The 14,240-nt window shown below is 37.4% G+C and overlaps 1 protein-coding gene across 1 annotated transcript; it reads right to left on the minus strand.

The window, feature by feature from the left end:
- Positions 1–3,987: 3,987 nt before the first annotated feature.
- Positions 3,988–13,994, minus strand: LOC126824854 (gephyrin). Its single transcript, XM_056101655.1, has one exon. The coding sequence runs from the start codon at positions 13,963–13,965 to the stop codon at positions 11,755–11,757; it is 2,211 nt and encodes a 736-aa protein (XP_055957630.1). The 5' UTR covers positions 13,966–13,994; the 3' UTR covers positions 3,988–11,754.
- Positions 13,995–14,240: the final 246 nt, after the last annotated feature.

Consider the following 14,240-nt stretch of genomic DNA (forward strand, 5'->3'; position numbering starts at 1 on the left):
TTTACTTTGTTCAATTTCCAAATATGGACAAAAAATTATAATCCCGGTGGTGAAGCTACATAAAATGAAATGAAATAAAACGGGGTTTAACGTCCTACTGGGCTAATGAAGACGGGCGGAAACATATGAAAGTGCTGTTAAATAATGTATCTATAGTTTTGAGAACTATGATCATTCTAAGTCGGTATACTATTAGGGAAATTTGCCTGGAGAGCGGTCTATTCTTATTTCGAATTCCAACTGATAAGGGTTCCTTTATTATTTTACGTGTACAGCAAGTTGTACATGGTACGTCCGCTTTTTGTCCCATCGACTATACCTTTATCAGACCCTTCGTAAATCAGCACTGAAATGGAGAGAGGGGGGATTTAATATCCACTCGACACAAACTATATCATTTCGGGACTAACATATGGTTCTATTTATTTCCATAATTCGCTTGCGCGTAGGGGTCTTTAGCTGTGTGAGGGGGAACCAAAGGACCCGGAGAAAACCCACGAGGTTAGACAGGTGACCCTACACCTTGTCACGTACAATCGGGAAATCGCGGACCTTATAATACAACGCGCACGCGCCAGCCATTCGGCCATCCAACCCCCCTGCACTGAGCCATCGCGACGCAATATTAAATTTGTTGATAGTCATTTGCACATTTCAGTCAGTATTCAATTTCCCATGACATAATCCATGCTAAGATGTACTCGGCATGATTATATAACATTTAATTAAAATAAAAACTGCCATTCTCAGTCTTGCTCCAAATTGTTCACCTTATGTTTTAATAGGGGGGTTGGATGGCTGAATGGTTAGCGTGCGCGCGCTGTATCATAAAGTCTGTCATTGAGTCGACTGGCGTGGTTTCGAATCTCCGGTTGTACGTGACAAGGAGTAGGGTCGCCTGTCCAACCTCGTGGGTTTTCTCCGGGTCCTCCGGTTTCCTCCCACTGCTAAAGACCCCTACGCGCAAGCGAATTATGTAAATAAAATTAAACCATATGTTAGTCCCGAAATGACCTAGTTTGTGTCGAGTGGACGTTAATCCCCATTTCTCTCTCTCTCTCTTATGTTTTAATATATCAATAAGAAACTTTGTGAAAGGTTTTGTGTTTCTGGATCAAAGATATTTTTTTTTTTTTTGTAACAGTGATTGGAAGTTGAGTAAATTCTGTCTGAGAATGCTTCGTGAACTCGGGGTCTGATTTTCTATTACGAGATCCCTCTAATGACGATCAGAGATTTTAATATACAGCTCTAAAAATAAAACAAGACCATTATAATACATATTATATATATATATATATATATATAATAAATCAAAGTTTGTGCGATTCATATCTAAAACATATACAATACACGTGACCTAATCCACTTATAAAGATAGGTTGCCAGGCAACGAAACAAGCCCACAGCAGCAAGTCGTCCGCGGAGTCATATTTTTTCTTTTGTCAGAAATGAAAACATTTACAAGACACTACGAGTAACAATCCATTTGGCTTCTAGTTCAGCCCTATTCTAACATTTAGCATACAAAACTTAGAGCTAAATCGCTAAAATTTGGGACCTAGAAATTAAAACAAGTGGGTCGCAACTCATATAATACTGTAATATGAATGTATATAAACTGATTTACATTCAATCGTTTCCGTTTTTACTCTAATTGTCCCCCGCCTTTCGAAGAAAGCAGGGGACTATTAAAATGGGTTCGTCCGTCTGTCTGTCTGTCTGTCTGTCTGTCTGTCTGTCTGTCTGTCTGTCTGTCTGTCCGTCCGTCCGTCTGTCCGTCTGTCTGTCCGTCACACTTTTTGGGACACAATAACTCTCTTCCTAATTGAGCTAGAATGTTCAAACTTGGTGTATGTGTTTATTAGGTCAATGCCTTGATGGAGTTCGAAGATGAGCATTTTCCGCTTAGGGTAAGCAGAGATAAGCAATTTGATTGGTTGATGCTTTGGGACACGATAACTCTCTTCCTAATTGGGCTAGAATGTTCAAACTTGGTGTATGTGTTGATTAGGTCAATGCCTTGATGGAGTTCGAAGATGAGCATTTTCCGCTTAGGGTAAGCAGAGATAAGCAATTTGATTGGTTGATGCTTTGGGACACGATAACTTTTAATTGAGCTAGAATGTTCAAACTTGGTGTATGTGTTTATTAGGTCAATGCCTTGATGGAGTTCGAAGATGAGCATTTTCCGCTTAGGGTAAGCAGAGATAAGCAATTTGATTGGTTGATACTTTGGGGCACGATAACTCTCTTCCTAATTGAGCTAGAATGTTCAAACTTGGTGTATGTGTTGATTAGGTCAATGCCTTGATGGAGTTCGAAGATGAGCATTTTCCGCTTAGGGTAAGCAGAGATAAGCAATTTGATTGGTTGATGCTTTGGGACACGATAACTTTAGTTCTAATTCAGCGAGATTGATGAAACTTGGTGTATAGTTTCATTACATCAATACCTTGACTAAGTTTGATAATGAGCATTTTCTGCTCAGGGTAAGCAGAGCGATACGCAATTTTATTGGCCGAGACTTTGGAACACAATGACTCTCCCTCTAATTGAGCTAAAATGTTCAAACTTGGTGTAGGTGTTTATTAGGTCAATGCCTTAAAGGGGTGTGGAGATGAGCATTTTCTGCTTAGGGTAAGTAGAGATAAGCAATTTGATTGGCTGATGCTTTGGGACACGATAACTTTAGTTCCAATTTAGTGAGAGTGATGAAACTTGGTGTATAGTTTCATTACATCGATACCTTGACTAAGTTCAATATTGAGCATTTTCTGCTCAGGGTAAGCAGAGCGATAAGCAATTTGATTGGCCAAGACTTTGGAACACAATAACTCTCGTTCTAATTGAGCTAGAATGTTCAAACTTGGTGTAGGTGTTTATTGGGCCAATGCCTTGATAGAGTGCAAAGATGAGCATTTTCTGCTTATGGTAAGTAGAGATAAGCAATTTGATTGGTTGATGCTTTGGGACAAGATAACTTTAGTTCTAATTAAGTAAGAGTGATGAAACTTGGTGTATAGTTTCATTACATCAATACCTTGAATAAGTTCGATGATGAGAATTGTCTGCTTAGGCTAAGGAGCAATAAGCATTTTGATTGGTCAAGACTTTGGAACATAACAACTCTGCTTCTAATTGAGGTAGAATGTTTAAACTTGATGTAGATGTTCGTCTTGACTGAGTTCAATGATTAACATATTGAGCTAAAGCTAAGCAGAGATAAGCAATTTCCTTGGTCGATGCTTTGGGACAAGATAACTTTGATTCTATCTGATAGAGAGTGATGAAACTTAGTGTATAGTTGATAATCAGTTTGATTGCTCGATACTTTTGAAAAAAATAGATGTGTGATTAATTAATATGTGTCATCTATTTATTTGGGATTTCGGCGGGGGACATCAGCCTCACTGTTGGCTTGTTTCAAATCAATTATGTTCCGTGAAATAAGCCAGCAGTCTCAATCGAATGCAAATTCCTAGCGTCTGGTTATTCCAGTCTACATACGCTATTTGGTTTGGTGTAATATGTCTAGCCTCGTTCCTCGAGTCTCCTGCTAGAACTGGGGCTGAAACGCATTATGGTACACGATTCGTGTACCAATTGTACAATATTTATTTTGTCTTAAATATTGGATATCAGAAGCCCATCTTTTTCCGGTAAGATCACAGCATCAATGTTGTTTTAAATTGACAAATAATTCGTGTTTTCAATGTTGAAGATTTTGGATGATATTGAGTTAGAGACTTAGCTACTTAAATATCAATTGCCATAATCATTGGAAATCGTTGAAAATTGATAGGCTTCTTCGTCACATGACCTTAAACACTGTGTATAAATTAAAGGTCCATCGGATATTAGCTTTAGTCCGTAGAGCGTCCATAAGCAATTGTGGACGACGGACTGACAGACCGACGGACGGGGGTGACGAGAATATATGACCACATTTCAATTTGGGCATATAAAAATAAACAAATACAATACACGTGACCTAATCCACTTATAAAAATAAACAAATACAATACACGTGACATAATCCACTTATAAAAATAAACAAATACAATACACGTGACCTAATCCACTTATAAAAATAAACAAATACAATACACGTGACATAATCCATTTATAATAATAAACAAATACAATAAACGTGACCTAATCACTTATAGAAATAAACAAATACACGTAACCTAATCCACTTATAATAAACAAATACAATACATGAGACTTAATCCACTTATAAAAATAAACAAATACAATACACGTGACTTATTCCACTTATAATAAACAAATACACGTGACCTAATCCACTTATAATAATAAACAATATATACCATCTACCTCACTTTCTCAATATGCCCTTGTATAAATACAGATACATATATATTTTGTTCGAGTAAATAAAATAGTTTTCATTAACATCGCAATCGTTAGCCACGAGATCTCCTCTACTTAGAAGTGGCCTCGGGTGTTTTAGAACGGGAAAGCATTCCCTGTCTCGTGTAATAATGATTTGTTTTGTTTATCTTTTTCAGGAAACTTGTCGATTCAATCACCCCTGGATCATAGCTTTTTAAACGTGAACACAGTTGCCCTTGATTGTTCTGCGAGCTGTGCGCTAAAAGCAGTTTATCGAAGGGCAAACAACCAAGTTGATTAATTCTTTGTTCTAGGTCCAGTGTCATTATTCCAAAGGTGATCTGGGAACTCGCTGACTTTAAGAGTACAAACGTTTATACACCACAACAAAAACATTACGTTATATTACGTGAATAGCTAAAACTAACTCACAAACAATAAACAGATAAAGAATCTCCTACAAGTCTTGTCTTTTTATATAAAAAAAAATCAACGCAAGTCGATAATATAAAAAAGAACGAGGCCGTGCCGAGTTGGTTTTTTTTTCCTTTTACGTTATCGACGAGTGTTGATATTTTTTTTATATCAAAAAGGACGAGTAACAGATTTTATTGATCGCCCAACCCGTTCCATCCTTTTTAATTGATCAATCAAATTCATGTAGAATATGAAATTCATCACACAAGACGGTGACAAGCGATATCTACTGTAGAATGTGTTATTAGGTGATAATATCAAACAACTATTCCCCCGGGAGAGGCCAAACACTCAAAACTTGACAAATACATTCTAACATACCAACCAATATTATATAACATAATTTCGTTTGTAATCATTGTACTTAAATTATAACAATTGATATTACATTGATAAAATGATTACTATTAGGTTTTATCATTAAAATGATTACTATTAGGTTTTATCATTAAATTGATAAAATGATTTCTATTAGGTTTTATCATTATCTCAGTGTTTATATGGAAGTTGGATACAATTGTGTAGGGAAGATATATAGACCAGCAACAACAACAAATCAGAAACCATTCAGGACAGCGAGATATATATTTGCCCTACACATTTGTTAATGTACATCGAGTCAATACTCGTGGATGCAACACCTAAATAAACAAGCCAACAGTGGGGCTGATGTCCCCCGCTGAAATCCCCAAATAAATAGATGACACATATTAATTAATCGCATATCTATTTTGTTTTCAAAAGTATCGAGCAATCAAACTGATTATCACTCTCTATCAGATAGAATCAAAGTTATCTTGCCGAAAGCAACCACCAAGGAAATTGCTTATCTCTACTTAGCTTTAGCTCGATATGTTAATTATTGAACTCAGTCAAGACGAACATCTACATCAAGTTTAAACATTCTACCTCAATTAGAAGCAGAGTTGTTATGTTCCAAAGTCTTGACCAATCAAAATGCTTATTGCTTCTTAGCCAAGCAGACGATTCTCATCATCGAACTTAGTCAAAGTATTGATGTAATGAAACTATAGTCTATACACCAAATTTCATCACTCTCACTTAATTAGAACTACAGTTATCGTGTCCCAAAGCATCAACCAATCAAATTGCTTATCTCTACTTACCATAAGCAGAAAATGCTCATCTTCACACTCGATCAAGGCATTGACCTCATAAACACCTACACCAAGTTTGAACATTCTAGCTCAATTAGAAGGAGAGCTATTGTGTTCCAAAGTCTTGGCCAATCAAATTGCTTATCGCTCTGCTTACCCTCTGCAGATAATGCTCAATATCGAACTTAGTCAAGGTATTGATGTAATGAAACTATACACCGAGTTTCATCACTCTCACTTAATTGGAACTAAAGTTATCGCGTCCCAAAGCACCAACCAATCAAATTGCTTATCTCTACTTATACTAAGCAGAAAATGCTCATCTTCACACTTAATCAAGGCATTGACCTAATAAACACCTACACCAAGTTTGAACATTTTAGCTCAATTAGAAGGAGAGTTATTGTGTTCCATAGTCTCGGCCAATCAAATTGCTTATCGCTCTGCTTACCCTGAGCAGAAAATGCTCATTATCGAACTTAGTCAAAGTATTGATGTAATGAAACTATACACCAAGTTTCATCACTCTCACTTAATTAGAACTATAGTTATCGTGTCCCAAAGCATCAAACAATCAAATTGCTTATCTATGCTTACCCTAAGCCGAAAATGCTCATCTTCGAACTCCGTCAAGGCATTGACCGAATAAACACCTACACCAAGTTTGAACATTCTAGGTCAATTAGAAGGAGAGTTATTGTGTCCCAAAAAGTGTGACGGACAGACAGACGGATGGACAGACGGACAGACAGACAGACAAATGGACAGACGGACAGACAGACAGACAAACGGACAGACGGACGAACCCATTTTAATAGTCCCCTGCTTTCTTCGAAAGGCGGGGGACAATCAAATGACTTATGTCGGCTTAGCCTGCGCAGAAAAGGTTCATCTAATTAGAACTAAAGTTATCGTGCCCCAAAGCATCAACCAATCAAATAGCTTATCTCGGCCTATGCAGAAAATGCTCATTATCGAGGTATTCATGTAATGAAACTATAAACCAAGTTTGATCACTCTCACTTAATTAGAACTAAAGTTATCGTGTCCCAAAGCATCAACCAATCAAATGACTTATGTCGGCTTAGCCTGCGCAGAAAAGGTTCATCTTCGAACTCCATCTAGGCATTGACCTAATAAAGGCCTACACCAAGTTTGAACCTTCTACCTCAATTGGGAGGAGAGTTATTGTGTCCCAAAAAGTGTGACGGACAAACAGACAGACGGACGAACCCATTTTAATAGTCCCCTGCTTTCTTCGAAAGGCGGGGGACAATAAGCATACACACCAATTTTGAACATTTTAACTCAATTCAAAGGAGTGTGACGGACAGACAGACAAACAGACGATGGACGAACCCATTTTAATAGTCCCCTGCTTTCTTCGAAAGGCGGGGGACAATAAGCATACACACCAATTTTGATCATTTTAACTCAATTCGAAGGAGAGTTATTGTGTTCCAAAGTCTCAGCAAATCAAATTGCTTATCGCTCTGCTTAATCTGAGCAGAAAATGCTCATTATCGATCTTAGTCAAGGTATTACTGTAATGAAACTATACACCAAGTTTCATCACTCTCACTTAATTAGAACTAAAGTTATAGTGTCCCAAAGCATCAACCAATCAAATTGTTTATCTACTTAATTAGAACTAAAGTTATAGTGTCCCAAAGCATCAACCAATCAAATTGTTTATCTCTGCTTACCCTAAGCGGAACGGACAGACAAACAGACAGACGGACGAACCCATTTTAATAGTTCCCTGCTTTCTTCGAAAGGCGAGGGACAATAAGCATGAACATTTACTCAATTCGAAGATCAACCAATCAAATTGTTTATCTCTGCTTACCATAAGCGGAACGGACAGACAGACAAACAGACAGATGGACGAACCCATTTTAATAGTTCCCTGCTTTCTTCGAAAGGCGGGGGACAATCAAAGTAGGAGAGTTATTGTTTTCCAAAGTCTCGACCAATCAAATTGCGTATCGCTCTGCTTACCCTGAGCAGAAAATGCTCAATTATCAAACTTAGTCAAGGTATTACTGTAATGAAACTATACACCAAGTTTCATCAATCTCACTTAATTAGAACTAAAGTTATCGTGTCCCAAAGCATCAACCAATCAAATTGCTTATCTCTGCTTACCCTAAGCGGAAAATGCTCATCTTCGAACTCCATCAAGGCATTGACCTAATCAACACATACACCAAGTTTGAACATTCTAGCTCAATTAGGAAGAGAGTTATCGTGCCCCAAAGTATCAACCAATCAAATTGCTTATCTCTGCTTACCCTAAGCGGAAAATGCTCATCTTCGAACTCCATCAAGGCATTGACCTAATAAACACATACACCAAGTTTGAACATTCTAGCTCAATTAAAAGTTATCGTGTCCCAAAGCGGAAAATGCTCATCTTCGAACTCCATCAAGGCATTGACCTAATCAACACATACACCAAGTTTGAACATTCTAGCTCAATTAGGAAGAGAGTTATCGTGCCCCAAAGTATCAACCAATCAAATTGCTTATCTCTGCTTACCCTAAGCGGAAAATGCTCATCTTCGAACTCCATCAAGGCATTGACCTAATAAACACATACACCAAGTTTGAACATTCTAGCTCAATTAAAAGTTATCGTGTCCCAAAGCATCAACCAATCAAATTGCTTATCTCTGCTTACCCTAAGCGGAAAATGCTCATCTTCGAACTCCATCAAGGCATTGACCGAATCAACACATACACCAAGTTTGAACATTCTAGCCCAATTAGGAAGAGAGTTATCGTGTCCCAAAGCATCAACCAATCAAATTGCTTATCTCTGCTTACCCTAAGCGGAAAATGCTCATCTTCGAACTCCATCAAGGCATTGACCTAATAAACACATACACCAAGTTTGAACATTCTAGCTCAATTAGGAAGAGAGTTATTGTGTCCCAAAAAGTGTGACGGACAGACAGACGGACAGACAGACAGACGGACGGACGGACAGACGGACGGACAGACAGACGGACAGACAGACAGACGGACGAACCCATTTTAATAGTCCCCTGCTTTCTTCGAAAGGCGGGGGACAATAAGCAATTGTCCATAGCAATTGTTTATTGCTCCATCCAGTTACTAACAATCTGATTAAAACGTGGATCCTATTTCGTTTCGTTTTTATAGTTCAAAATTTCGTTTTACGTGTCTTTACTACACTAGGATCTGGAAGCGTTGTTATCATTGACGTGTTCTGAATAGTGTTAGGTATTAACCAATGAAACGATCTGTTACGGCGAGCTTTACGCGTGTTTTGCACGGAACTGTGGGTAATCCACCAGTAACATCAATGCTGATTGGTTAATCAAATGTCAGACATCCGGATCAAAAGCCTCTGGTATGACCTCTGACGTGATCTATCGCAACAACCAGTCAAATCTTCATATAGTAAAGGCCATCGGAAGTATAAAAAAACGAAACGAAATATAGATCTGTATTGTAATCAGATTGAGTTACTAAATCAATGTCCCTAGAGGTTTATTTTAATTAATTCACTGATACGTGATATAATTCACACATGACTAATATCATATTTCACATTTTAACATATATAACTAGCATTGTCAACATTCCTTATTTACACTAATACGTCATAACAACATCATAATAATCATTCATTAATAAAACAAAAAGAAATCATGCAATTTCAAAAAACATTTCACACATTCAGTATTAGCTACTTCATAAATTATTGATTGTGTCATTCACTGTATCATTATTCACTATATCATTATGATTGATTTAATCACTGTATCACTCATAATTCACTAAGTCACTCATTATTCATTGTGCCATTCATTATTCAATGTGTCATTCATTATTCATTGTGCCATTCATTATTCATTGTGCCATTCATTATTCACTATATTCATTGTGCCATTTATAATTCACTATATTCATTGTGTAAGTCATTATTTACTATTTCGTTCATTTTTCACTATATGAATTATTCACTATATGAATTATTCACTACGCCATTCATTATTAGTCAATTAGTATTCCCTGTGTAATTAATGTGTTAGTCATTACGCCTTTTCGTTATTCAGTACTCAATAGTTATTAATACAATTAAAGACGTCACACCACTAATAAAAATCAATAAATCGTAATTTTGTAAATATTTCGAAAATAACTTGATTAACTAGCTTTCGAATTCGGTTATTAAAAAATAAAAAAAACATATCAAAATTATAATTTTCGTTGTTATTTAAAATATTGGCATTACTGTTATTTTTTATAGGAGACAGGATTAATCATTTATAATTTAATACATATCCTATATATGATGATATGATATACATCCAATATATTGTGATATACAAAGCATTGACACCCAGATTCAAAATGAAATGCATTTAAATATATGTATACATATATACTACCCTTAACCACACCAATTATATAATTCATAATATCACTGTATAACATCCTTGTTAAGTAAAACCACAGATCAATGAAGCATGAAATTAAGGCGTGTATATTGAAATGTTGGTGCATTCCAATGTCTCCATAATACAGAGGTGTTCGTGGGTTCCAAATGTCCCCATAATACAGACTTGTTCATGGGGTCAAAATGTTGACAAAATATAAACGTGTTCGTTGGGTCCAAATGTTCCTATTAATATAGAATTGTACTAAGGGGTCAAAATATACCAAAAAGCAGACTAAGACTTGTACAATGGGGTCAAAATATACCCATAATATAGACTTGAACAATTGGGTCAAAATATACCCATAATATAGACTTGTAATATCAAATAGCTTTAACAACAAAAGCATACTGGCAGAGATACTTATTAATGTTCCAACCATTTATAATTTACAATATATCATATATTTTAAAAAATATTAATAAATTGTTCATATTCGGAGATTATTATATAATTAACACTTTAGAAACCAGAGCAAATGAGAAATGGGGTTTAACGTCCACTCGACACAAACCATGTCATTTCTTGAGTAAAATATGGTTCAATTTTATTTCAATGATTCACTTGCGCATAGGGGTCTTTAACTGTGGGAGGAAACCAGAGGACCAGGTGAAAAATCCCTTGAGGTTGGACAGGCGACCCTACTCCTTGTCACGTACAACCAGGGAATCACAACCTCGCCAGTTGACTCAATGATATACCTTATGATACAACGCAAACGCATTTGCTAACCATTTGTCCATCCACCCCCCCCCACACCCTTTCCCCAAAACAATGTTCATATGGCATTTTAGTAAATGGGAACATTCATTAAACTCAAAACTTTATGAAATAAAATATTGCATTTAATACTAACGAAGTTGACGAGAGAATAAGTGTTACAACATTGCCCCCATTAAATCCAATAATTATTATATTTCATAAAATTTTATATTTTTTGGTACATTAAAACATCTAAATACAAACAATTGCTGCTATTTCAAACAAAAATGACATCAACATATATAACAATATTGACAATATGAAGAATGTTCTAAATGTTTTGCTGCCATACTATTAAAGCTAATTGTTGAATTCAATCCCTGGGAAAATCATTTGCATAAAAATGGTTAACACCTCACATACTTTAAAGGGAATTAACTATTGAGATCAGTAAGACTGTAATGCCTTAGTTATTTACAGACATAACAAAGTTTAGCACATGGAATTGTATCTTTTGGAATATTGGGTTTTGAATTAAAATCTAGCACTTGGAATTTTAGCTCTTGGAATATTAGCTTTTGGAATATTAAATCTCTGAGGATTTAGAAATCTGCTCTGCGCTTTCATATTCGACCAATGATCATGGCATCCACAATATCTCCTGCATTGAGCTCCGTCAAATTATCTGTTTTTGGTGGTAATATCATCAGGGCATTGGCACATCTCATACTCAATAATCGACTACTTATTTGATTACCAGTGCTGGTTGCTATGGGGGTAGGGTCATCTGGTTTCCATGACAGCTCAACCCGGTGATACTCCGGTCTGGGATCTAGCCTGGCATCCCGGTCAATTCGAGCTTTGACAATGGTTCGTCTTGGATTTGGCGAGCCGATCATTTTGTGATAAGCCGGAATGACGTACAAATTACAGGTAACCAAAGCAGATACGGGGTTGCCGGGAAGACTAAAGAACAGCTTTTTCACCCCGTTGAAATCCAGAGAAGCAAAAGTTGTAGGTTTACCAGGCTTCATAAAAACACGACCAAAATGGATATCAGCTTTAAAATCTGTCTGCAAGACTTGTTTTACAAAGTCCTTCTCTCCCATTGATACTCCCCCAGAGGTAACGATGATTTCAGCGCTCTTCAGGGCAGCTTTGAGAAGTTTTAATAAGCCATCGGGTGTATCAGGAGCAATACCAAGATCTTTTACGGTAACTCCATAATCTGTCAACTGGGAAATAAGCGTTGTCCTGTTACTATCTCGAATTTTTCCTTTCGTCAAAGGTACGTCAGGTTCCACCAATTCATCACCCGTCGACATGACGCCAACAACAGGAACATGGTAGCATTTTATTGTTGTTACACCAACGGTTGCTAGGAGACCAAGTTCTGCAGGACCTAACCTCTGACCTTTACACAAGACTTGTGAGCCCTCGGTGATATCTGACCCAACTTTACGAATATCTTGACCAATCTTAGGTTCTGTCAGAAGTTTAATTTCAACTTCTCTTTTGCCGTCGTCCGTCCATTTTTCCAGTGTCGTATCTTCTACTTGAATAACTGCATCAGCTCCCTGGGGTAATGGTGCTCCAGTGTTAATTCTCATGCAATTTCCTGGAGTAACTTTCCTAACTGGCATATCTCCAGCTGTAGATTCACCCATGACGTGCCTTAAACCACTTCCGTCAGCAGCAATAACAGCATAGCCATCTTTAATAGAGGCAGGAAAAGGGGGCAATGCATCTTTGGCAAATATATCCTCGGCTAAATATCTTCCCAAAGCTTTCCTAAAATCTACTTCTTCAACTTTCTGGGTTTCAGCGTGCTCTAGAACAATTTTTAATGCTTCGTCCACGGTAATGATAGGATATGGTGATTCCCTGGCTCTGAAAGCGACTAGAGATGGGTCAACTTTACTGTTGCTATGGTGTGCATGTTTGCGGTGATGATTACTATGGTGATTGCCATGGTGATGGTCATGATGACTAGGGCTATGGTGACCAGAACTATGATGACCAGGACTCTTGTGACCAGAACTATGATCACCAGGACTGTGGTGACCAGGACTGTGATGTCCACGACCACGGTGATCATGTTCTCCAGGACTCTTGTCGCCATGGTGATGATGGGAATGGCCATCATTTTGGTCGCCATGGTTATTATGATGATGGTGATGGTGGTGAGTGTGTTCAAGTTGGTGTTTATGATGCTGGTATTCATGGGTATCTCTGTGGCCAGGTGGAAAATTAGAGCCTTGAGGAGGAAACTTAACTCCCTCAGCCAACAGATCTTTATGAACCTGTGCCACTTCGACCCTTGAGTCTCTGAGTAAATCGACAGCGTGTGGAATGCTTGGAGAGACAATGCGTAAACATTCTTCAGACCCTTTAGGACTGCCTGGTAAATTGATAATTAGAGTTGAACCTCTTATACCACACGTCAGTCTGGTTAACATCGCTAAAGGCGTAATATCCAGAGAACCTTTAATCATCGCTATAGCCATACCAGGGGCCTCCTTATCAATGACGGATTTTGTTGCTTCAGGTGTGACATCACGAGGAGAGAAGCCCGTACCGCCTGTTGTCAGAACAAGTTCAAGTTTTCTGACATCACTCCATTCCTTCAACCGATCCGCTATTTTCTCTCGGTCGTCGGGGAGAATATCTTCTAATACAACTCGGCCAGTGAATAACTTGTCTTCTTCAATCAATCGGCGCAAATTATCCCCCTTCCCCTGATTGCCTCCGATACTGTCGTTGTAATACGTATCACTGACAGACAGAATCCCAAGAAGAATTTCATTGTTCTGTTCACTTTTATCGTCCGCCATGCTTGTTTACAATCTTCAAACAACATAGACTCCGCTATCCAGCCTATCAAAATACGTACCGTAGTATAAAACGACTCGTTAAACCAGACTATTAAAGTAAATAACGGAGTGGTTTAGAGCTAGGAGTCGTTAAAATAATACATGTAAGGCCAAAAGTTCATTTTCCCCTTATACTAATAAAGAGCAGTTTGCGTTAATAATCCAAATAATGGATTTAATGACAAAATCTTTTCTTAAATGATATCCAAATAAGATTTTCTAACTTCATCTAAATC

The sequence above is a fragment of the Patella vulgata genome, chromosome 6 (assembly GCF_932274485.2).
Source record: "Patella vulgata chromosome 6, xgPatVulg1.2, whole genome shotgun sequence".
NCBI lineage: Eukaryota > Metazoa > Mollusca > Gastropoda > Patellidae > Patella > Patella vulgata.

Bases quoted from the DNA above. Each gene is read 5' to 3' on its own strand.
- LOC126824854 (XM_056101655.1), bottom strand. From the start codon at position 13,965: ATGGCGGACGATAAAAGTGAACAGAACAATGAAATTCTTCTTGGGATT.